General features: G+C 37.1%; 1 protein-coding gene and 1 pseudogene across 2 annotated transcripts in view; one reads left to right on the plus strand and one right to left on the minus strand.

The window, feature by feature from the left end:
* Nucleotides 1–24,025, minus strand: part of SPEF2 (sperm flagellar 2) — a 182,335-nt gene that overhangs the window by 66,559 nt on the left and 91,751 nt on the right. Inside the window, exons 19-24 of the mRNA XM_079145179.1 lie at nt 23,605–23,775; nt 20,994–21,083; nt 13,634–13,782; nt 7,500–7,627; nt 7,279–7,417; nt 32–169 (exon numbers count right to left, since the gene is read on the minus strand). Of these exons, the coding sequence (XP_079001305.1) occupies nt 32–169; nt 7,279–7,417; nt 7,500–7,627; nt 13,634–13,782; nt 20,994–21,083; nt 23,605–23,775 (815 nt within the window). The remainder of the gene's footprint in view (nt 1–31; nt 170–7,278; nt 7,418–7,499; nt 7,628–13,633; nt 13,783–20,993; nt 21,084–23,604; nt 23,776–24,025) is intronic.
* Nucleotides 1,728–4,989, plus strand: LOC306663468 (eukaryotic translation elongation factor 1 epsilon-1-like; annotated as a pseudogene). The gene is made up of 2 exons: nt 1,728–1,760; nt 3,253–4,989. The product of its transcript is annotated as a eukaryotic translation elongation factor 1 epsilon-1-like (transcript).

A 24,025-nucleotide genomic window follows, 5' to 3' on the forward strand; every position in this document is an offset into this window, starting at 1 on the left:
GGTCTGTGTCACTGTGACCAGCTGCTCTCACCTGCATCAGTGAAAAGAAGTGGTTCATCATCACGCCGAGACAGTCCTGCAACCAGTTCTCATTAATGATGTCCAGCCGCTCCTGCTCCGCCTCCTGCTTCCGGGCATCACAGATATCCCACAGGCGGTCTCTCAGATCCTGACCAGAAAAGACAAGAGCCAGGTTATGCTTGAGAATGAAGGTTCTCTTTGCCTCAGGATAATAAACCTAGAATATTACGCTTCTCCTAAGAAATCTCTAAAGAATATTTAGACCGAGTGTACTCATGCATTAAGTTCATTCCTTGAACCAGTAGTTACTTAGCTTCTGTTTATAAATCATATGCCCATTTTCATATTATATGTTTTTAATTTTTAAACTTTCTTGTGGTATTAGGGATAGGCACTATCTTCCCTGATGACCGATCACATTTCAAAGAGATGCTTCTCAAGTCTTGAGAAGGACATTCCTGTGTTCTAAGACTAATAAGAGATTTTTTAAAAGGTTTATATCTCAAAGAGTCAAAGAAGGGATTTACAAGAATGAGTTTTCTCAAGTACTCTAAAAAGAGGGAGGGCAGAATAGGTATTAGCAACCCAGGGATGCTTTACCACTGAACTACATTGCCAACCTCTGGCTATGAGTTTGAGATCCTCCTGCCTCAGCTTCCTGAGTTGCTGGATTATAGGCGTGTGCTACCACCTTGCTCATGCGCTCCTATCTGTCCCAAATTCACTTCAGTCATGTTATCCATGGAGATTTATGAATTTAAGTCCTTCCTCAATGAATTTGCCTGGTTGAAAAATATTTTCATGCATTTATTGGGCAATGGTGTACACAGCTTTGTGTAAACCAGAGGCATAGACTTGTTGCTTGATATCTCAGGTAAAACCTGATAGTCACCAAAAACTGTCATCTGAACTTAATAGGATGGTCCAAAAATAAGCTTTGTATTAAAGAACCAATAGTAAGATACTTTTAAAATCCTAGTTCTGTCACATACCAGAATTTAACCACTAATGAAACTGATAAATATAGTAATGCATAACATCATATTTACATATATTTATAATATGAGAATTTGAAAAAGGCCATAATTATTTATATATAAATGTGTAAAATAACAGTGGTTACAGGTACTAAACACTTCCTATGCACATCAGTGTGTCTGAGCACAAATCACTCTACTTCTATTGCCCCATATAACGTCTCACAGCAGCTTAGGTGGTACCATTTTTACATTCATTTTGCAGATGAGGTGAGTTCCAGAAAGGCTTTGTTCCTCAGGTTTCACAATGAATAAGTGGTGGAGCCAGGAGATGAAACTCTGGCCTTGAGTGCCATGTACCACTGTGCTATGCTTCAATTGTAAAAGGGAGATGATGACATTCTTTGGATGTGCTATATAGAACAAATTATCTTGTGTAAATAAAACACTTAGTACAGTGTTTAACATACAATAATTCCTCAATTAATCAAAAGCTACTATTACAATGTATTCATAGCAATATTTGTTGTTTAATAAAATATCCCATTAGTTAAATAATACAGTCCTCAAATTTGACAGTTTTCTAAATAACATGATTCACTAAACATTTACTGTGTATTGGGGATTGTGTTAAATGCTCTACACGGATTACCTCCTAATCCTCATGGGGAGGTAAATTACTTGCCTATGATTTTGTCCTGATGGAGTTAGGATTTGAACTCAAGCCATATGACTCTAGTGCCAACAGTGAATTTTGCTGATGTGAGGCTCTGTTTATGAAACACTTTGTACCTGAACTCTTGTGTTTTGGTGTGTTACTATGTGTAGGCCGCACATAAATTGTACATAAAATGAAAACATCACAAGCCATTCTGTCAGAACATTGCACCGTTGTTTTAGAGCTGATCTTGACATCTACATGGTGTTTCCATAAATGCGCCATGGAACATTCAATAAATACTGACTTGTGGTTATCAAATATTTATAGTTTTTTTTTTTTTTTTTTTTTTTTTTTTTTTTTTTTTTTTTTTTAAAGATAAGAGAGGATAGAGCAAAGGATAAGGTACAAAGCAGGATTCTGAAGACCTTATTCCTAGTTCTTTTTCTGCTGCTGACTCACTGGGTGACCTGTGCAAGTCACATCACCTCTGTGGCTCAGTTTTCCTGTGAGCAGAACATGGGAGGTTAAATTGCAGTACTTCTCTGCTCACCTCATTCATAGCGCTGGGATGGAATAACCAAGAACAAGGGGCATTACCAGGGATAAACACCCAATGTTTACTATGGCCTTACTCAGAGGCATTGCTGGGCTTTGCACTTGGGTTGGAAGAAATTAGGGAGTTACTAAATATTCCTTAATGATCTGAGATGGAGGATTTAAGTTGAGAAGGTTGCGCAGACAGAATCAGTGAAAATGTACACTTTTACAGTGTTATAAATATTTTCTGTTGGGTTAAAAACCTAAATTCAATTCACATGGTATTTATTTAAGATTCACATAAAACAAAATGCCACAGAAAGGTCAAACTCAAAAATTTATATGAGGCAAATGCAAATGAGAAAATGAAGCAAGGTATGTAGGACTGATAGTAGAATAAAAGTTAAATTCAAGAAAAAAATGTACTTTGACAAAAAATGGTTATTTTAGACTATAATAGGTGTAGGAGACCATGAAGATTCACCTTATCATATTTCTTCAAGTGTCCACTATGCTGCTTGGAGAAGTAGTTTAATGGGGAGCCAGGCTGCTTGGCCACGGACCCTAGTGCTGTCATTTACTATGCTGACCTCTGCCACAGCTCTTCACCTAAAAGTGTGATTATTGCTAGTTCCTACCTCAGATTGTTGTTGTGGGAATGAAATAAGATGTGCCAGTCTGCTCATGTTTAGCTAAGACTGCTGTTGCATTACAATCAAAACTATGACAAGGAAAATGGATAAGAATGCAACAATTGCAGGAAGTTTAACTTTCATTAGATTTTGCAAGATCATCTAGGTATTAAAATGTAAAAGGACAGCAGTTGTTTCAGTCAGAATTACCTATAATACTTTAAAAAATGAATGACATAAAGTCCATTCTAAACCTAATTCTAATGATAGAATATGAAGGACAGCAAGTTTTCTTTCTTTCTTTTAAAACTTCCTGTTTCTCTACTGTATGCTCCGCTGCTGAGGGTCCACTGCTAAAGAATTTTAATAACTGTAATAAGATTGATTTGTCCCCTTTACTTCTAGTCCCTGGAGCTGGGGCTAGAAGATAGCAGTGGCCCTGGAGTTGGAGCTACTAGAGAAGTCCCTGGGACTAAGGGAAGAAAGTACAGGGCCCAGGGTGAGCGATAGATTCCAGCCTTCAAACAAACAATGGTCCACGCCTAACAGAATTGACTGGGATAGCAACTCATCTAGTCAAAGAGGTCGACAAGGAGTATTTTCTGGGAAGTACTGCAGAAGAAAAAGCAACCGTTCAGCCATGGCTGGAATACAGAGTCACTTGAGTATGTGGACACTCCAATAAAGAGAATATCCACACTCTGTTGAAGGATCGAAACTTGTATCTTGAAGATAAAGTCTACCTTACAGGATATAACTTTACCTTGGCAGATATCCTACTGTACTATGGACTCATCACTTTGTAGGTGATCTGACAGTTCAAGAAAGGGAGAAATATTTCAATGTATCTTGCTGCTGTTGCCACACTCGGCATTATCTAGGCATCAGGCAACATCCGTCGGGTGTTGTCTTCATGGAGAACAGACTGTATCCTGACTCCCACTAGAAGTTACCCATGCCACACCCAGCGTGATTAAAATGTTTTAAATGGAAAGTGCATTCTGGACTCTGGTACTAATGTAAATTGATGTGCTCACATTGTTTATTTGTTGAAGTTGGTAGAACTTTTAAAGTTTAAACCTCTGTCTGAATGTTTTATTTGTTCTTTAGATGAAGTTTGCAAAATTTGATGTAAACTGCTATCAAAAAAAATTGAAATCAAGTTATAAATAAACTGGTTTTTAAAAATTATATTTGTTTTAATAAAAGTTGCAAATCAGTAGCTTAATCTTTAAAAAATAAAGGCAGTACTTTGAAAGGTTGATGTATTTGGCTATTTATTAACCTCATTTTAAAATTCATTTTCCTATGGATATTTACCATAGTTTGTTAAAAAACTGTGAGAATTTAAACCAAGGACACAGAAAGGGAAGACAGATGTATTTGTTTTAAATATTTATGTGAGCTAGTGAATGTGACTGAAAAAAAAAGATTGATTTGTCCCAAACTTTTTGAACTTTACAAGTACAAACTATATAATATATATTATTTCCTAGTAACCAAAAATATTTTCTAATATCAATTTCTATTGACTGGAAAATAAAATGCGTTGTATTTTTTTCCTCGATGATTCTTACCAGAAACTTCTCTGCCTTATTGTCTGAACTGTTATTTTAAGTTTGATGTATTTTATTTGTCAAATATTGAAGTTCTGCTTTTATTCTCATCAATTCTTTTCTCTTTTGCTCAGGTTAATTTTCTAGCTTCCTTTTGAAGTTACATTGTTTTCTATTCTTTCACGTCTAATAATAAGTCAAGGAAAAAAACCAAAAGGAATGTGTCCATCATATATAACAAGTGTATAACACGGGGGGAGGGGAGAGGGAGAGAGAGAGAGAACCAGAGTGAATATGTACAAAGGCAATATTTTTTTAACTTCACAAGTTTTCCTACTGTATGCTCTTGCTGAGAATCCACTGCTAAAAATAGTTATAATGTCTTTGGAGAGAGTAATTTGTCTAATACTTACTGAACTTTTCAAGAAGAAACTATAGATTGTATGTTATTTTCTAGTATCCATAAATATTTTCTAATATCAAAATTTCTATCCAAAAACTGTTTTTCCCCCTTTTCCACATATGTATCATATGCAACTCAATGCTGACATATTTGAAAGTCTTATACAATTTAATTAGCTTTTTGGGAAAAATGAAATGATATCCTTATCAAACAACAGAATAACTTAAATATTTAAAACTAAAATATAAAACTGTAGAAATTCTAAAAACATGATACATTTGAATATAACCTTGGGATGGAGAAATATTTTTAAACTGGCCACAAAGAAGCTGTAATAAAAAAATTTAAACTTATCTACATAAGTATTCAAAAGATTCTACACATTAAAACTAACTGCAAATAATATGAGGTAAACATCAAATAGAGAATATATTTGTAACATGATCAACAGGTAGTTTATATACTTAATATATATGGAAGTCACAGGAATCAATAAGAAAAAAAGGATACTCCAACAGAACCGTGGGCAAAAATCATAAAAAGACTTCAGGAAAAAGAAAATAAATTACCATTAAAGGTAGGGAAAAAAAGTCAACTTCAATTGTAAACAGAGAAATATAAATTATAAGAAGTTATTTACATTTTTATCCAATAAGTTGGCAAAGATTTAAAAGAAGACGGAATCTAATGTTGGGTGTATTCATACAACCTGCTGTTTAAAACGAAATTTAAGTTTTTAGTGTGAGATTTGTTATATGAAATTTTTTTTTGGAAATTTAAAAATGTTTAATGTATTTCAAAGATCTTAAAAATAAACATGCTCTTGCTTGGTGTGGTGGCACATGCCTATAATCCCAGCAAATAATGAGGTTGAAGCAGGAGGATTCCAAGTTTGGGCAACTTAGCGAGACCCCATCTCAAAATAAAAACCAAAAAAACATTTGCAGAATCAAAATACGGAAGATGTTTGGGGAAAGGAAATAAAATTATTATTTGGTAAGGGTTGTGGAGTGTTGAACAAAAATACCTACCTATTCTGCAACTCCAGATCTGGAAGAAAGCCCTTGAAAGAAATAAAGCCATAGAGAACAAGAAGGAAATAGAAGGCAGATAAAAAAACAAACACTGACACTAAGATATGTTAGAAATAAATTAGAAAAAATCACAAATAAGGTATTTTCAAATTACTGTAGTCTTTGTCAATAATTAGTTGACCAATATCAGAATGAAGTATATAGGAGAGCTGGCTTGGGACTGGTTTTGTGAGTAGGTAAGAAAGAAATAGAAAAAAGAGTCGGTCTGGGATTCACATATATGATGATCTGGATATGAGGTGTCCCCCATCCCCTGCAGGAATGCTGGAGGTGAAATGAGAGCTGATCTAATTAGTGGATTCATCTATTCGCTGCATTAATAATTTGAATGGATTAACGGGTGGAGCTCTAGGCAGGTGGGCATGACTGAGGAAGCAGGTCACGCCGGTGTGCACTTGAGGGTTTTATAGCCCTTGGCTCTCTGCACCCAAGCTCTCTGTTGCCTGGCTCTTATGAACTCAGCACCTTTCCTCTTCCCACTTCTGCCATGATGCTTGGCCTCACCTTAGGCCTAGAGATAATGGAGTTGACCAACCACGGACTCAACCTCTGAAACTATGAGCCAAAATAAACTTGTAAATAATGTAAGTTCACAGACTTTCTGTTTAAGGTTGAATTCCTTGACCCTTGAACAGAGTTGAGACCATGACAGGTGCTCAATAAATATTTTCTGAGCAGATAATGGGATGTGGAATAGAGTTTGGCAATGTTTTTGTTGCACAAATAAATACTGAGATCATAACCAGAATTGACCGTTAGTTGCCCATACTTTGTGGTAGTAACAAGGGATCCTTCTGGTGGGATAAGGGGATCTGTTGGTATACACTGAACACAAAGGGTAAGAGATTGAAATCAATCTTCTTGTGCACCAGAAACCCTTGTCCAAAGCATCAGGGTAATACACCTCATTCATGAATTTATGAAATTCTGCCTGTCTACCAATTGCCAAGCATTGTGCTTGCTAGAGTACAAAGATGTGTCAGATTTGGTACCTGCCCTCAAGAGATCTATTCAATGCTTTGACTTTTTCTCACTTTTCTTTTCCTTGCCATTGGTTGACCATACGACAGAGTTCAAGACAGGGACGTGATTAACACCAGGCATGGGCACAGCTACATGAACCAATAAAGAGGATGGGAATCTATAAGACAGATGCCAAGAGGGCTCCTGTACTGCAGAGACTGTAAGTCCTCTTCCCAGGAGAATTGTCACCACATTCTTATTCTGAATGCAAGGGACAGAAGAACCTCTGCTCTGGAGAGTTAACTGGGTAATGTCCAAGCCATTGCCTTTCCCATCCTCACATCTCAGGGAGGTCAGAAGGGGATGAGCTGGGTCTTGCAGGGCAGGGTGTGGAAGCATGGAGGCCCTGGCCCAGCATGTCCCTGTGTCCTTACGTTCACTCTCTGGTGCAGTTCAGCTTTTGTTTCCTCATCATCCCACAGGTCATCAGGAAGAGAGTTGAAATCAGCCTGCCACTGAGCTACAAAATTTTGCTTGTGATCTGGACGCCTTAGAAACTCCTGGAAACTTGTTCTGTAAGGCATTGAGAGAAGGAGAGGGATCTTACATGTTGTATCTGTAAACAGTAAAATTCTGACTTTGGAACTTTACTCACCTAATCTTGTATAAGTAAGCAAGTATAGCATGCTGGTCTTCTCTCAGATGCCTGAGAACTGTTTTGATGGTGCCGATGTAGGAATTCTCTATTAGTTCCCAGTAAGGTATTAAAAATGAAGGTATTTCCTGTTAATGGTAAAGCATAGAAATCATTGTTTCAAAATGAAAATTCTTCTGAATAGTTGGGTCAAAAGAGTACTACTAAGGGAGCAGATCAAGAAATGGTTGCAACTATCTGAAGCATTTCCTGTGAAACTTCCCACTCCTCTTTTCTTCCCCTCCCCCAAACAATTCCCATTCCAAAGAATTCTTCAAGTCTCAGTGCAGACATCATCTCTTCCAGAAATCATCCCCTGAGCCAACAGTTTTGCAAGGTTGCATACAGATGGCCTGTGGTTGACTCTTAGCTCCCTGTACGCCTATTATCATAACATTGATGACATTAATTGTAACTGCTTATTTGTCCAAATTGGACTCTAGAGTATCAATCCTATAAAATCAAGAATTATGATCATCTTGTTCACCATGATCCAATCTTTCAATTACCACAGTGCCTGAGACCCAGCAGACTCTCAAGGTCATTGAATGAATGAATTTAATCATCACATTTTGCCTCAGCTGGAAAATTGCCTCATATGAAGAACACCTTGTGTTCATGTTGGGCAGTGACCAGTTATTTCTCTGGCTTTCTCTGGGAATCCTGTCCTTACTGTATGCACCATAAAAGTTACTTAAGTGTCCACTTTGTCTAAGTCAGTGAGTAAATCAACCAGGAGTTATCCATGGAGTGGTCACTCTCTGCAGCATAGTTCCAGGGAATGGGAGATTAGTGCTAAATAGGGCAGAGTCCCTGGCTTTTGGTAGCTTATATTCTGGTGGAAGAGGGAAAATAGTGAAAAGTTAATTAGTAAATCAGTAAGCAGGTAGTTAAAGAACCTAAGTAATTTAATACACTGATAGAAAAAGTAATTCAAGTTTGAAGTGAGGTGCTTTCTTCTGGGTAGTTGGAGAAGGCCTCTTGGTTGAGGTGGCAATGGAGTTGGCATTGAGAAGAGGGGAAGAACACTCTGAGCAGAAGGAACAACAGGTGCAGAGTCACTGGGGGTATGTGCTTGGCATATTGGAGGGACAGAACTCAGAAGTGTGGGAAGAGCTAATGGAAGGGAGAGAGAATGGAGAAAAATGCTGTCTCAGGGGGAGAATGAGATCCCGTTCCTGGTTGGATTCTGTCCCTTCCTGTCCTCATTCCCCAGGGCCATTCAGGTCTTGTCAGCTCTTGTCTAGAAGGTACAAGCGTCTCCTGGCAGGCCTGGAGGATTCTTTTCAATATCAAAAGCAGCTAATAATGATCAAGGACTTACAACCATCTAAGAAATTTGTTTTAATTGTTTTTCTCATTTAAATATGAAGCAGTATAGTCAACAGAAGCCACAAGCCCATACAAGGTCATGCAGCTGCTCAGTGACATGGCTGGAATTTGAACACAGGCAGACTAATCACAGCCCCATGTTTTTAAGTGATTCACCCTCCTGTCTCTCTCAGTTATTGTTTTGAAAATAGATTCCAACATGTTACTTCTGTAGAACATTCCATGGCTTCTGCTACCTGGTGGGTTAACTCCAAACACTCCAGCACTCTTTTAATGTCCTTGTAAACCTGACCCCTTTCCTGTCAGACTTGCCTCCTGAAGCTGCATCTACAGACTTTCTGCTTCCAAATACATGAAGCTATTTTCTCTTGAGTTCCTCCTCCCTATGCCCACCCAATGAACTCACACTGTAAAAGTGAAGTGGGGACCTCCCCCCTTGTTTTTGATACTTCAGACAAGCTGTACTATTCCCTCCTCTATGCTATTATAACAGTTTACATTTTGTTTACAGATGCAGTTACAAAGCTGTGCTATACTCAGTTGCTTATATTCTTTTGTCTTCAAGCAAATTGTGTCCTGGGACCCAGAAGCTGAAGCTTGCGTGTTTTTGCACTCCTGCCCCTGAGTGCAGCATTTGTACATAACAGGTGTTCAATGAATGTTGATGTGGATGAAAGTAGATGCTCCTGAATACAGTTTTGTCATTAATAAGAGTTTGGGGAGACTGACTGCATTTAATTTTAAAAACCTAAGATTCTATATACACCATAAGATTAATGTATTTATCTTAATTAAATATTTACAGTTCACTTAATTAAATATTTACAGTTCTTTTAATACTTCTCTAACATTACTTTAACACCCTTTCCTGACCTAGATTCTTCTCTCTCTAGTTTCAACAGAGAGAAAACCATATATACATACGTGATTAATATACACACACATGCACATAGATAGATAGATAGATAGATAGATAGATAGATAGATAATCAGTCTATCTTAAAAGAGATAGTATCTAGAGTGATGCTAAGGACCATTATAAATAAACACACTTTTATTTTTTCAGTACTAGGGATTGAATCCAAGGGGGCTTAACCTCAGAGCCACATCCCCAACCCTTTTTATATTTTGAAACAGGATCTTGCTAAGTTGCTTAGGGCCTCACTAAATTGCTGAGGCTGGCTTTGAACACTTAATCCTCTAGTCTTGGTCTCCTTAGCCATTGGGATTACAGACATGTGCCACCACACCTGGCAAACAGATACACTGCTAAGCCTCCCTCCTGGTCAATTTCAATCCATTAATCAATGCCTGTGCCTGGAGAGTTACCAGCTAAGACACCTAAGAACGGGCTGGATTAACATTCTTCTCCGAACTCTCATCTATCGTGGTACCTTCATGAGGAAATTTCCAAATGCGATCATTTTTTTTTTTTTTTTTTGCGCATACTAAATAAATGTTTTATTTTCTCCTGGTTATTTTCTAATTAAATATTTGAGCATCACAAACCCCATGAAAAATTAATTTTTCTCCCATTAAATGAAATTGTTTGAATAATGGGAATTGGTATAATGTGACTACTTAATAGGAAATCATGACATTAAAAGTGGTAAAATAAAATAAGCATTTTTTAGGGAAAGGAAAAATCTATCCAAATTGTAGCTTTCTATCAATGTTCCAAATGCTATCTTGAATTCAAGAGATCTTATGTCTGTGGTAATCCCTGATCCATGCACCTCACCTTGCTATTAAGGAAAAGGAATGGACCCCGTTGAACAAGATTTAACCTTCCCAGGCAGTCTCCAAGTGATCATTTTTATACTTTATACGTGCTTAGAAGCCACGTGTTTGATAATTTTCTGTCAAGTTTTGTCAGGGATTAATGTGTAAACTCTCAGTATGCATGTTAATAAGCCCCATCCACCTGTTCTTAAATATATAGGCATTTGACTTCGGTTGATCATGGGTAACAGAAACCTTGGGAAGTGAAATTGAAGCAAAGGGGTCTCTATTCTAAGCAAGGTCAGATGAGATTAATCAGAAGCTCTGAATCAGACAGTGGTCTACTTTTTAGCAGAGAAATCCCATGTCTGTCAGTTTCCTGAGAATGATAGATTTCCAAAATCAAAACACATATGGCCCTGTAGCCCCTGAACTCAACTTCAGCCTAAGGAACAAGAGGAGGAGGAAGACAAGGAGGAGAAGGAGGAGGTGGAGGAGGAGGGCTATGAGCTGGTTTGTGGAGCGTGAATGAGGACACTGAATGGGACATGAAACCCAAGGCACAGCTGCCTCTTTGGAGAAATCCTGCCTCTTGGGAGTCTGTTCTTGTACTTCTACAAGCTGGAAAGCACAGCCCTCTCACTCTGACTGCCTCTGCACTTTCCCTTGTGGCTGGCAAAGGGTGGACCGAGGCTCACCTTACACTTGGCTGCTGCCTGAAAAAGCCAGAACCTCTTTTTTCATGCTTTCTCTCTCTCTCTCTCTCTCTCTCTCTCTCTCTGCCTCCATGTAGCTGTTGAGTAAGGCAGACCTGGGTTCCTCAGAAGGTCTGGAACCAGGCTTACCAAACAGGATACAGGATGCCTACTTAAATTCATTGCTTATCAGAAACCCAAAAGGAACAGGTCACATGTCCACTTCTTCCTTGGCAGGTGAGCTCTGCAGCTCAGTGGGGAATCCTTGAGTGAGAAAGGACCAGGCTGACTCACGTGACCCTCTTGCTGCCCCAGCGCAGCCACTCTCCACAGGGTCTCACTCAGCTCACTGGAGGTCCTCATTGTCCCTCCAGGTCTCAGCTCCCCACTCTCTACCCTGCTCAGTGCTCTGAAGAGCGCAGGGAAGCTCTCTTGCCCCCCCACTTCTTCCAGGGGTATTCTGCTCCTCTCTGCTGCGACCTGTGGGCTGCATTCCAGTGAAGACCACAGGTCCCCTCAGAGGGCCCTCTCTGTGCACAGGTCACGTTGAGCCCCAAGGTCCTGCTCCCTTTCTTCTCCACCTCAAGTCCCGAGTCCATAATGATTCCCAGCTCTCCCTTGCCTGGGAGGAATAATCGAATCCTCGTAGGTTCCCTTACTTTTTGACCACACATTCGTAAATAGTGCTTGAATCTACTTCCTCACATTTTCATCTGCTTTCCTCCGGAATTCTTCCTGCTAAAAGATGTACACGGGAACTGGTATCATATCTTAATATCAATGCTTATTTAGTTATTTAATTCTTGTCCTCTATTTTCTACTTGTTCTCTATGGCTTTATTTCTAAAAGGCTTTCAGGTTTGGAGGTAAGGAATGTGTTTTGGGTTTTGCACATCATTTCATACCCCTTACCAAATACTAATTTTAATTTATCTCATTGCCCTAAACCTCTTCTATATTCTGTTTCTGGGAATGTTTTTTTCTATCTTTTTTAATTGGTGCATTATAGATTTAGGACAGTTTTGGAATACACAGAAACACATATCTATATATATAATTGAATATAATTTGTATATATGTACATACATACATACACAAATACACAAATATATAGTTTCTTTTTGACTGAGGGATATCAATTTATTATAATGTTCTCAACTTCAAATATTTTCTGTTCTAATTTTACCCTCAGTGCTAATCAATTAGTTCATTACAAACCTAACAAGAATCTGTTACATGCTTTGCATTGTGTTTGATTCTGTGTTTTATACAGTAAACTATTCCACATGCTCTATCCCTCCACCCCAAATTTCCATCTAATTGAGGAGACAAGACATCTCTAGGAAAGCTCGGTCATAACAGTAACTACACAGTTGCTGCAATTTGTCTTTGAGTCAGTCTCAAATGACTGGCACGAAGAATGGTTCTTGCTGGGTTCATCAGAGTAGGAGACCACTGGGGATTACCATAGAGAGAGGACCTTAGAGTTGTAAAGGCTCCGTGCCTTTTAAAAAGTTTTAAATCACCATTCTGTGCAATTTTCCCCAAATGATTAATCTCATGAGGCAACAGGAAGTGCCTGGTGGCAGCTGGGCTTTGCAGCTGTCAGAGAAGGACGGGCTCCCTGGGGATCTCCTCATCTAGCAACCCATTTCAGGCTCTTAGGTCAGAGCTGTCTGCTTTTTTTTTACAGGCTTACTTAGCTTTAAACATTTCTCCTACTTCTTGAGTCAGAGGTTAAACTCCATTTAAAAGCATTATGATGTGGGCATTAGAACTGATGGAGGACCACAAATTTGTCAGGTATATGTGTTCAGTGGAAGTCATTCTTCTAGGAAACTGCATCTCTGCTTGTCCTCCTGAAGAAAATTGGTCCTCCCAGAACTCATTTGCTCTCTTTATTTCAGCACTCAACAGAAGTTGAAAACATGACTCATGAAGTCAGATGAAGAGGAGAAACTTTGAGATGTGGTTTCATGATAAAACTAGAAAATTCTTTTTCTCTTTCTTTCTTTCTTTCTTTCTTTCTTTCTTTCTTTCTTTCTTTCTTCTGCTTTCTTTCTTCCTTCCTTCCTTCCTTCCCTCCCTCCCCCACCTCTCTTCCTCCCTGCTTTCTTTCTTTCCTTCTTTCTTTCCTGCTGGGGATTGAACCCAGGACCTGTGCATGCTAGTCAAGAGCTCTACCATTAAGCTACACCCCTAGTTTTATCGCAGCTTTTTGATGAGTACACATATATTACCAGCTATGAAATGCTTTCTGTATGTTGCAAATAATGATGTGGATCATAAACAGGACATGAACAGGAGGAAGAATGGGTTTTACTAGTTTGATTGTAAGTGGTCATACCTCAGGGATTGGTTCATTCACGTAGACCCATTCTTCAGATCCTGGTTTAGGTAGTGGTGGTGCTGTTGGAGTGGGTGATATGTCTGTAGAGTCAGCAGGTGATTTTTTTACTGGTGTTTTCCCTCCTGCTGATTTTCCTTTAGGAGAAACTTAAATAGGCATATTAAAACATTTTGATACAAGTAAAGAACAAAACAGAATTCTTTCTGGTGGATGAATAAATCCATGATTGCCAGGGACTTCAGGTAATTCATTAACTACTTCTTATGGTCTTACCAAATCAAAAGAAAAACAAATATCTTATTCTCCACGGTCCCCAAATTAACCGATAAAACTAACAATGATGAACCATTTACTTTTTCTTTTTTTTTTTTTTTAAGTAAGGCAATTCGACTGGTCTCATTCAACTGACTTTTGAAACAACTTGATATTTTATTTTCATTTCTGCCCTTGCCTCTACAATGAACATGTGGGTCTTATAAAGTTTGGACTCTAGTGCAAATTCTGTTTCATTTCCTACTGCAGAAATTGTCAAATTAAACTCTCTATCTGGAATGAGAAACAGACAGAACAAGAGTGATGCTTTTTGGTGTCCCTGGGGTCCAGGACAGAGGGCAAAGAAGAAGGACAATTAATCCTTAAAAATCAGCTCCTGGAGTTGAGGCAGGCAGGAAGGGAGAGGCCACTGCAGCTCCTGAACCTCCCTCCACTCCCTGCAGGCGACTGTACTCCTAGGGGAAACCAGGTTTCTTGCTACAACCAGAGAGTAATTTATGCATGAAGGTAGTTGTATTGCCACAAGTCTGGCTGAATCAAGGTGTGAGAGAAGGGGGAGGAATGGAAGAGAGAGGAGTGGACGCAAATGGAGGGGAAGGAAAGGAGAAGGAAGAGGAGACAGGGATGAGAGGATGACGGGGAGATGAAGAGGAGGTGTATTGTTCTAATTTAGAATCTGAAAAGATACCACTTCACCAGAAGAGAGCATCAAAAGGAAGTCTAGAACAAGGGCAGCCTTATAGTCTAAAAAACCTTGTTTCTTGACTCAGAAAACCCTGGCATTTCCTGGGATCAAGGCTACTATGGTTAGAAATTCAGTCAATTTTAATTCCACTGACCTTCGATTAATTGTTGAGATGTTTAGATGTAGTTTATAGATGCCCATAACATAGGAAGTGCTTTCTTTGCCCCAAATATATTTTTCTAATGAATAATATTTAATGATAATGTTGTTTAGAAAAGTAAATACATCTTCCACTTTTATGTTGGTTAAAAATAAACAAATTATAAGTAGAGGAGAAATTGTCAACTATGTCCTGTAGTCAGTTTAGATCATTTCTACTTATACATTTAAAAACAGTATCCATTTCCATAGAACTGAAATTGTGTCTAAAAATTTAAAAATGTAGAAAAATTAAAAAAAATTTTATGCATGTAATTGCCAAAGATATTCATAATTTTACATATTTTTTGGTATATGATGAGTTTTTATCCTTTGACCTGAATCTCTGGTGAAATAAAAGTAATATCCTTATGGCAACCTCAAGTTGAATTTCTTTAAGCAGAATTCTGTGAAGGACCAAGTAACTGTGATCTGGGGATTACACTGAGTTTCTTTTTTTACTTAAACATCACGATCATTTAGTGAAAATTAAGAGGGACAGGGATCAGTTTTTAGACTATTGTGCTTTGATTCCATGTAAGTTTTACCTAACTTTTTAACAATAAAAATGTCACTGGTAATATTGTCTGTCTCATTCTACTATCTTTCTTTCCTATTACTCTATGTATATGTGTGATTACATGAATGGTGTGAATCTACATCATGCACAACCATGGACATGAAAAGGTGTACCCCATCTGTGTACAATGAATCAAAATGCAGTCTGTAAAAATAAAAATTTAAGTTAAAAAAAAAGAAAAAAAATGTCAGTTGGGGGAAAGACTTGACAGGATAAATATTGTGTGCTGTACTGATGGAAAGATGTCACTTTTGAACAAAACCTTTGAAATCATCTTAGGTGCAACAGGGAACATTGCTTTGAAGACTTTAGCTTCTAATAAGAAATTTGCCCTTGCTTATAAAGTTGAATCCTTGAATGTTTGGTGTAACCATTCCTCAAGGGTGAAAGATTAGGAAAATAAGGTGTGACTAGTATGTGGTACAGGTAAATTTTAGCAGTTTCTTTCTTTCTTTTTTTCTTTTAATTACTTATTTATTTGTTCTAATTAGTTATACATGACAGTAGAATGCATCTGTGCATTGTGATAAATCATACACAAATGGAGTATAATTTTCAGCAAAAGAAACAGTCCTTAATGTGAAGAAAGAGTCTACAGATTGGGAGAATATTCTTTTCAGAGAGAACATTAATCTCTAGGATATATAAAGAACTCAGAAAACCTAACACCAAAAAACCCAAGTAGCCCAATCAATAAATGGGCAAAGGAACTGAACAGACACTTCATAGAAGAAGAAATCAATCCATCAGCAATTTATTTCTTAAAATAAACTTATGGTATCACACAGAAACCCAAGGAACTAGAACAGGAAATAAAAATAAAGTAAAAAGAAAAATTTGATTTTAGGAGAGAGGATTTATTTAATTAATGTTGTAAATAAAGAAATTGTCAACTAAAAATGAAAAGACCAAGCAACAAGTTAGAAGAAATAAATTAGTAGCAACTTAAAGATCTGAGTTATGGAGATTCCTAAGAAAACTTGGAATGGAACCATTTTTGACCCAGTTATCCCACTCCTCAGTTTATACCCAAAGGACTTAAAATCAGCATAGTAGAGTGACACAGTCACATCAATGTTTGTAGCAGCTCAATTCACAATAGTTAAACTATGGAAGTAACCTAGATGCCTTCAACATATGAATGGATAAAGAAAATGTGGTATGTATATATATTCGATGAAATATTACTCAGCTTTAAAGAAGGATGAAATTCTGGCATTTGCTGGTAAATGGATGGAATTAGAGAATATCACGCCAAGTGAAATAAGCCACACCCAAAAAACCAAAGGCTGAATGAATGTTTTCTCTGATATACAGAAGCTAATTTACAATAAGTGATAGGATAGGGAGGAACAGAGGTACTTTAGATTAGGTAGAGGGGAGTGAAGGGAGGGGAAGGGGTATGGGAGAAGGAATGATAATAAAGTGAAAGAGACATTGTTACATTATATACATGGATGACTGCATGACCAGTGTGATCCTGCATTATGTATAATCAGAAAAATGAGAGATTATACTCCATTTATATGATCTATCAAAATGTATAAATGCATTCTACTGCCACGTACACCTAAGTAGAACAAATAAAATTTTAAAAAAATTTTAAAAAGTTCTGAGTAATTAAAAGTCAAGGTCTAAAACCAAAATTTAAGTAAGAAAATAAACACTTAATTCTTAGGTAAGAGTAAACTATATTAATTGCTGGGGAGAAGACATCAAGAGAACCCAACTACTTTCAAATTAAATGACTACGTCTCAGGGAGGTTAGAGAATAGGGAGGTAAAAACTGTAGAAAGGAGGAAAAGATATGCAACATCTGATTTATTATTTTATAAAGAAAGGTATTATTGTTATTATTATCTTTTGGTTCCAAAATACTTCCAGTAGAAGCAGATTTAAATAATAATTTCTCTAGGAAGGAGTCAGAAGATTAGGTTAACAGTGATGGCTTTCTAAGTGCCTCAGGGGTCAGCCATGTTCAACTAAAACTTTTTGCTAACAGCTAATGCTGATGGCTGCCTGAGCAGCAAACAGAGACTACAGAAGTTGGTATTCAGGATGGCTTGGGTAAGACTGAAATTTTAGCCTAGAAATTGAGTAGACTGAGGCAACACAACCAGGAAGAGAAGATGGCCAGAGTTAGGCAAGGAGCCAGAGACTGAAAATGAACCAGCTTACTCTCTAACTCACTATGGAGAAGCTGTGTGGAAAAGCTCATGCAGGGAAAGTTTTCTCTCCTCAGTGTCCTAAAATCCAACTTGCTCCTCTGTGGAGTTAGAGAGATGGCATATGAACAACTGTAAAGTAATGAGACTAATGTTGGGGATCACTTACAAAACATAATTTTAGCATAATTATAATCGGTGATAAGTGAAGGATACTTCCTAGGTCAACTTTGCAGAGAATTTTACTTTCTGTCCACTGTATTTGGAAAATTGGTCTGGGGCCAATAACAACAACACATGTTGGGGTTTACTCTAAGCCAGAATTGGTTGTAAACATTCCTTACAAATGTTTCTGATACTCCAATGCCTACAATAGAACAGTAAGCCTTGGGTTCGGGTGTAGAAGTTCACAAACTTTAATGATCAACAGAATCCCCAGAAGGGTTTGTTAAAACACATCCCTCCTGGGCATCCCTCCTGGGCATCCCTCCTGGAGTTTCAGAGTCAGTAGGTTTGGAGTGAAGCTGAGTATTTGTAGCTCTAATAAGTTCCCAGGTGATGTGGATGCTGCTGGTCCAGGGCCAATACCTTAAGAGCCACTGCCCTTGTAGATACATCTAGCATTATCAATTACATTTCACCTCTGCCTCTTTTTTCTATCTTCCACAGCTTTCCAAACGAGTGGATTTGATGTTTTTTAACATTAACATTACATTTTTTATAAGTTAAGTGGCCCACAGCATCTATAATCACTGAAGTTGTAAGTCAAGTCAGAAGGCAAGCACTGGAACAATACTAAGATCACAGACACTAAAGATGGCATTACTCTATTCCCAAGCGTTTGTTGACAAGAACTCTAGTCTCAGCAGATACTCCCCAGGGAAGAAGAATTCTGCAAATAATGTTTTTGGATCCTATGTATTACACCTCTCACTTTCTGAAAGATGGCATGTTGACATAGGAAAAAAAATTTTGTAATTAAAAACATTTTAACATGATGTAAACTTGGCATTTTCTGAACTTAGTTGATTAATTAGCATCTTGATTAGATTACTAATTAGCATCTCCTGTGTAAGACTATGGAGTTAAAAGCCGTTGCTTTAGGAAGGACTATAATGGAACAGTGGCAAATGGGTAGAAGAAGCTGAGAAATAGTTAAGATTACTGTAAGGAGAATGGTGGATGGAATCTCAGTGTTAAGATTTCAAGAGATGAGGGGTTGAGATTGATCTAATATGCAGAGAATATAAATGAGTCAAAGACACCAATAGCAGAAAAGAAGGAGGAGTCTGAAGGAAGAAGAAAAAGTATGGTTGCTCAACTCACAAGAGATGCTTTAAATATGATCAAGTGGCCTGTCAGATAATCAATTAATAGTGTCCACCTTGTGATGGTAATTTCAAATATTAAGAAATAATGTTATTTCTCTTCATGAAGGAGAAATCCTGTTATAAATGTCAAAATATTTCTATGTAATGGAAAAATTTCTAAATCTTGATTGAGAGTTCATGTATTTCAAATATTATTTAGTATTATAGAATAAACAGTAAAATAAAAGTTAAATCTTTTGCATTAAACTGAGTTAACTACATAGCTCCAGTTTATGTATTTTACTATTGAATTTGGATGTTTGCTTGTGGTTTGTTTGGAGGTTTTATGCTTTTAATTTAGAATGATGCTCTTATAACATGCAGTATTATGTTTAATTTGATGATTTGGTACCTAGAAAACATAAGTACTCTTAATTTCCTTTTTTGATGATTATATGATGATCTTTCATTTGCTTTTCTTGGATAACAATGAGCAAGCAAGGGATAAGTAACATAAAATGTGAAAATTACTCTATTAGTAATCAAGTGAGAGATGAGCATTATTTATAGCTTTTAGATTTGAACTAAAATTTTAATGTCAGTGTTGATCTGCCAATCCACTCTAGTTCTATAGGGCCACAATATCCTGTTCTCAGAGCAGGATGAGAGTCTCTGAGAATCATGGTTTAAATGCCAAAACAAACATCTTTTTTAGCGCATCACTTTGTGGACATTGCATATTCTTGAACTACCATTGCATTGGCAAGTTGTGATGGACAGTTAAACAAAGGTACACACTTCATGACAGTGCTATTTGAATGTAAAGGACAGAAGCAGCCATTTGTATGTATCCCCAACTGCCTTTCAGTCTTTAGTTAACTGGCTACTATATAGCAGCTTAACATAAATCTAACTAATATACCTTAGAGACTGGAAATGTTTTTTACAAACTATTAATTACTTTAAAATTATATCCCCCTTATCACAAAGAAACAAAGTAAAATTTTTAAAATAAAACAAGGGTGAGAAGAAAATATTAAATGAAAAGTCAAAACAAGGAGAGGCATGAGAAACAGATACTGAGATGTAGGTCCTTAAACAGACAGTAATCCTGAGCCACAAATTTGGTTCTGAACTTCCACACAGCCAAAACACAAAGGGAAATGCTGTCATTTGGGGTGCTAATTATATTGTCATTCAGAGAAAGAAAAATATTTTCTGGTCCTTGATACTGAATGAAGTTTCTTACCTAGGATTTCATTTAGGGGTCATTAAACAATGTAGTAGGCATAGTATCCCCACAGAAAATGTAATACAAGGTTATTGTGGGTATATCAAAGTTTCACCTCCACTGTTATGTTCTATTGTAGAAGAAGTTTATAAGGACTTTATAAATTTTATCAGTGAAAGCAATTTAATATGGGGTCAAAGAAAATATAGGGCAGTATGTAGCTTTATGATGGCAAATCTTAGCCCAAGGAAAACACTGATAATATCTATGATGAATGTATATTTTGCCTATTGGACATTCTCTAAATTATTCCCTGCAATCATCGCTTTTCTCAGCAAGACCTTTGCCAAAAGGCAGGCTGCAAAAAGTTTGAAGTTATTTTCTTTGGCCAGGGTTTGTAATTTACAAATGCCTGAGAGAAGTAGTTAATGCAAAACTTGTATATAAACCTAGTTCTTTTTACTAAGAGACTTATAAAATGTGAATTACATGTAATGATGTCATAGTTTAGATCTGGAATGCCCCTGAATGTCATATACTTAGAGGTGAGACTTTCAGGAAGTGATTGGATTATGAGAGGTCTGATCTCCTCAGTGGATTAATCCACTGATGACTGAATGAACCACTGGGAGGTGGGACATAGTTGAAGGAAGTAAGTTACTAGGGGTATGCCTTGGAAGGTTTTATTTTCTCTCTGGTCCCTTCTTCTCTCTCTCTCTGCTTCCTGGCTACTATGAGCTGAGCAGTTTTCCTCTGCCACACCCTTCTGCCATGATGTTTCTGCCTTGGAACCACTCAGCCATGAACTGAACCTCTGAAACCATGAGCCAAAATAAATCTTTCCTCTGCTAACTTGTTCTTATCAGGTATTTTGGTCACAGTGATGAAAAGCTGACTAACACAAAAAATATCTACCTTTGTCTGCTGTTCCTTTTCTTTTGGGTGCAGTTTCACCTTTCTTTCCTTTTCCTTCATGAAGAGCTTCTTGTTTACCACGTGGGGTTTCTAAACAAAATTCAACACACAGGGATTACTGATGACTGACTCCAATAGTTAGGCTATATGATTTCTATGCAATCATATGTTATTTCTCACAGATAAACAGTTATATTTGTGAACCATATAAAATGGTTCAGGTCTTCTCTGTGAGTTAAAATTAATCTGAAGATGATGTGGATTGAATCTTCTTAAATGGTATCCCTGCTAGTATTTTTCTATTTCATCACACTGAGAACTTCTTTCAAACTTTAATATTAACATCTGGTAATGAATGTGATTATAATCCTCTCATGGAACTGTAAAGTTTTTAAACTTTTAAGTCCATTTGAAGCACATGGGTTTATTCAGATTTATTTTAACATGTACTCTTCTATTTTGCCACACTGAGAACTTCAATTCAAATTAATACTGTTGTTTGGTGGTGGATTTCATAATAAGCCTTCCAGTGGAGTACAACTGTGAAATTTTCTAAATTGAATCCCACATACATTTGAAACAGATATAAAATGCAGAAGTATATAAAATATAGAACTATATTTGAACAAAATTCTGTTAGGACTCGGTGTACTCTGCCTCCTTCTCTACTCCATTCCCACATTGATTATTTTGTTTTTATTGTTTGAGGAATTAATTCCTCTTTTCATCTAAATTTCTAAAAAAGATTGTAATTGACTATTTGAGAGGGGCATGTTCAGAAGCCTCAGACTTCATTTCAGAAAATATTCTCTTTTGAAGAAAAATTGAAATTATTTATATAAAAGTTTATTAAGAAACCTGCCAGAAACTTCTCTCCCTAAAATTGCTTCACCATCTTCCCTGAGCTGCACGGGTAGCTCTTTTTGCTCTACTGATGCCCATGAGCACTGATATTTCCTACCTGTGATGCATTCTTGTTGGAGAGCAGTAATTAAGCCTGTAGAGAGTAATCTTTTCATACATTATTTAAGGATTAGGTACTAGCCCTGCGTTTGGTGTAAAAAACAGACAGGTACAACCACTCTTTGAAGCAACAATCAATTTATTATTCCTCCAATGCACAGTGTTTAAGAATACAATTTTAAAATATCAAACAATCTTGAGAAACTTAAGGACTGAACTATGTCATAATCAGAAACATGAGAGATCAGTTTCAGGGAATGGTTCAAATACATTGATACTCTGATTGGAACAAATTGAGGGGGTACAGGGGTGAGTAGAGTCATGGCTATAGCTTAAAGAACTATATTGGATAAATCCAGGCTAATCTACGCCACTGCGAAAATTGTCTTCCTCGACTCTGAATAGCATTTTAAAGATTTCCACTTTTCCTCCAAACCTTTGAATTATGTTTTAAATTCCTACTGAGGTAGTAGGAAAAGGATGCATATCTAGATTTTATTTGATTCATGGCTCTGCATTTTATTGTCATATGGTATAAACTTTTTTTATGGTTTGTGAATTTTGCCTGTAGTTAAGCCCCAATTGCAGGAGTGATCTTTAACATGTTACTAAAATTTTCAAATTTCCTTGCTTAATATGAATAAATTTATTTTTAAAGGTTAAGACTCATCTAAAATCTCCACGAAGCACAATGATTATACAGTTTAGAAGTACAATCATGACACAGCATTAAGACACCTAGGTGAACTTGTGTAGGTGCATGAGCAGTCATTTGTAAAGCTGAAACCACAAACACCGAACTTACTGACATTCTACTGGTTCATACAAGGACCAAAAACTTTACTTTTGTCATTATATCATTGTCTGTCACTTAATGCTAGATTCATGGTCCTTAGTAGTTAAGAATATAGAAGGAATTAAAACTAAAGGATATTCTCTATGCAGAGTTTTCATCTATAGATCCATCAATACACTGAGATGTCAGGTATTTGTTTCTTTCCTTTTATAACTATATAACCCTGAAGATTTACATTCATACAAATTCTAGTCCCTGATGGATGCTATTGATTGGTTCCCTTATTCTTGTAGACATCTGGCTGTGCTAAGTCTCATTTTATTAAGGCATTCTCACACTTCACATAAATGTAACTCTGTAGTTCAGCAAACAGACGTTGCCCCTTGATCTGCCCTAAATTACTTCTTGTTATTCTGTGACTTTCCTCTTTCTATCTGTGGTCTTATTCTCATCAGCTGGCCCGAGTATGATGAGTTCACATTTCCTCCTAAACAGTAAAGACCCTGAGCATTTTGTCAAAGGTGTTCTTGACTAAAAAGAGTGGTTTTCATTAGGTAGGGTGTGTAGTTCAGTGGTGGGGTGTGTGTTCAGTATGTGAGAGGCCCTGAGCCCAGTTCCCAGCAGAGAGAGAGAAAGAGGAGGGAGGGAGAGAGTTAAAGAGAAAGAGAGAAAGAGAGATTGATTGATTGAGATTGATTCTTCTACTTGCTCCTGAGTGTAGATCTTTGTTTCTCATGACTGAAGCTGCCAAAGTCTGAATCTAGATAAACAGACTGGCATTCTAATTTATAAGTCTTTTCTAAGCAAAAATAAGAAACTGGCAACAGGATTATAAATCACTCTGTCAGTCACCTGATTGTGGTTTTCCTTTGGCAGGAGTAGTTTTTGAAGACTCCTTTGGAAGAGTTTCCTTCTCTTTTTCTGCATCAGGAGGAGGTGGGGGAGGAGGCGGGGGAGGCGGAGGCTCTGCTTGGGAAGCTGCTGCTTTTTTCTTAGCTTCCTTTTCTTCTAATTTCTTTTCAACTTCAAAAAGATGATAAGAATGAACCTTCATTAGGGATTCCAGACACCCCCTAATTCATTTGAACTAAGAGAAACTGAAATTAATATAAAATTACACTTAATAATTTAAGGTCAATTTGTGTTCTAGAACTCTCTCTTAATCATCCAGTCCTTAAAGTTAAGATTTTAGTCCTTTATTACCTGGTCAAAAATATGATTTCTCCTGCCTCTTGATGGGGTGGTAGAGGTGGTGATGATGGGGGTGGTGGGG

Source organism: Sciurus vulgaris, assembly GCF_902686455.1.
Source record: "Sciurus vulgaris genome assembly, chromosome: 6".
NCBI classification, from domain to species: domain Eukaryota; kingdom Metazoa; phylum Chordata; class Mammalia; order Rodentia; family Sciuridae; genus Sciurus; species Sciurus vulgaris.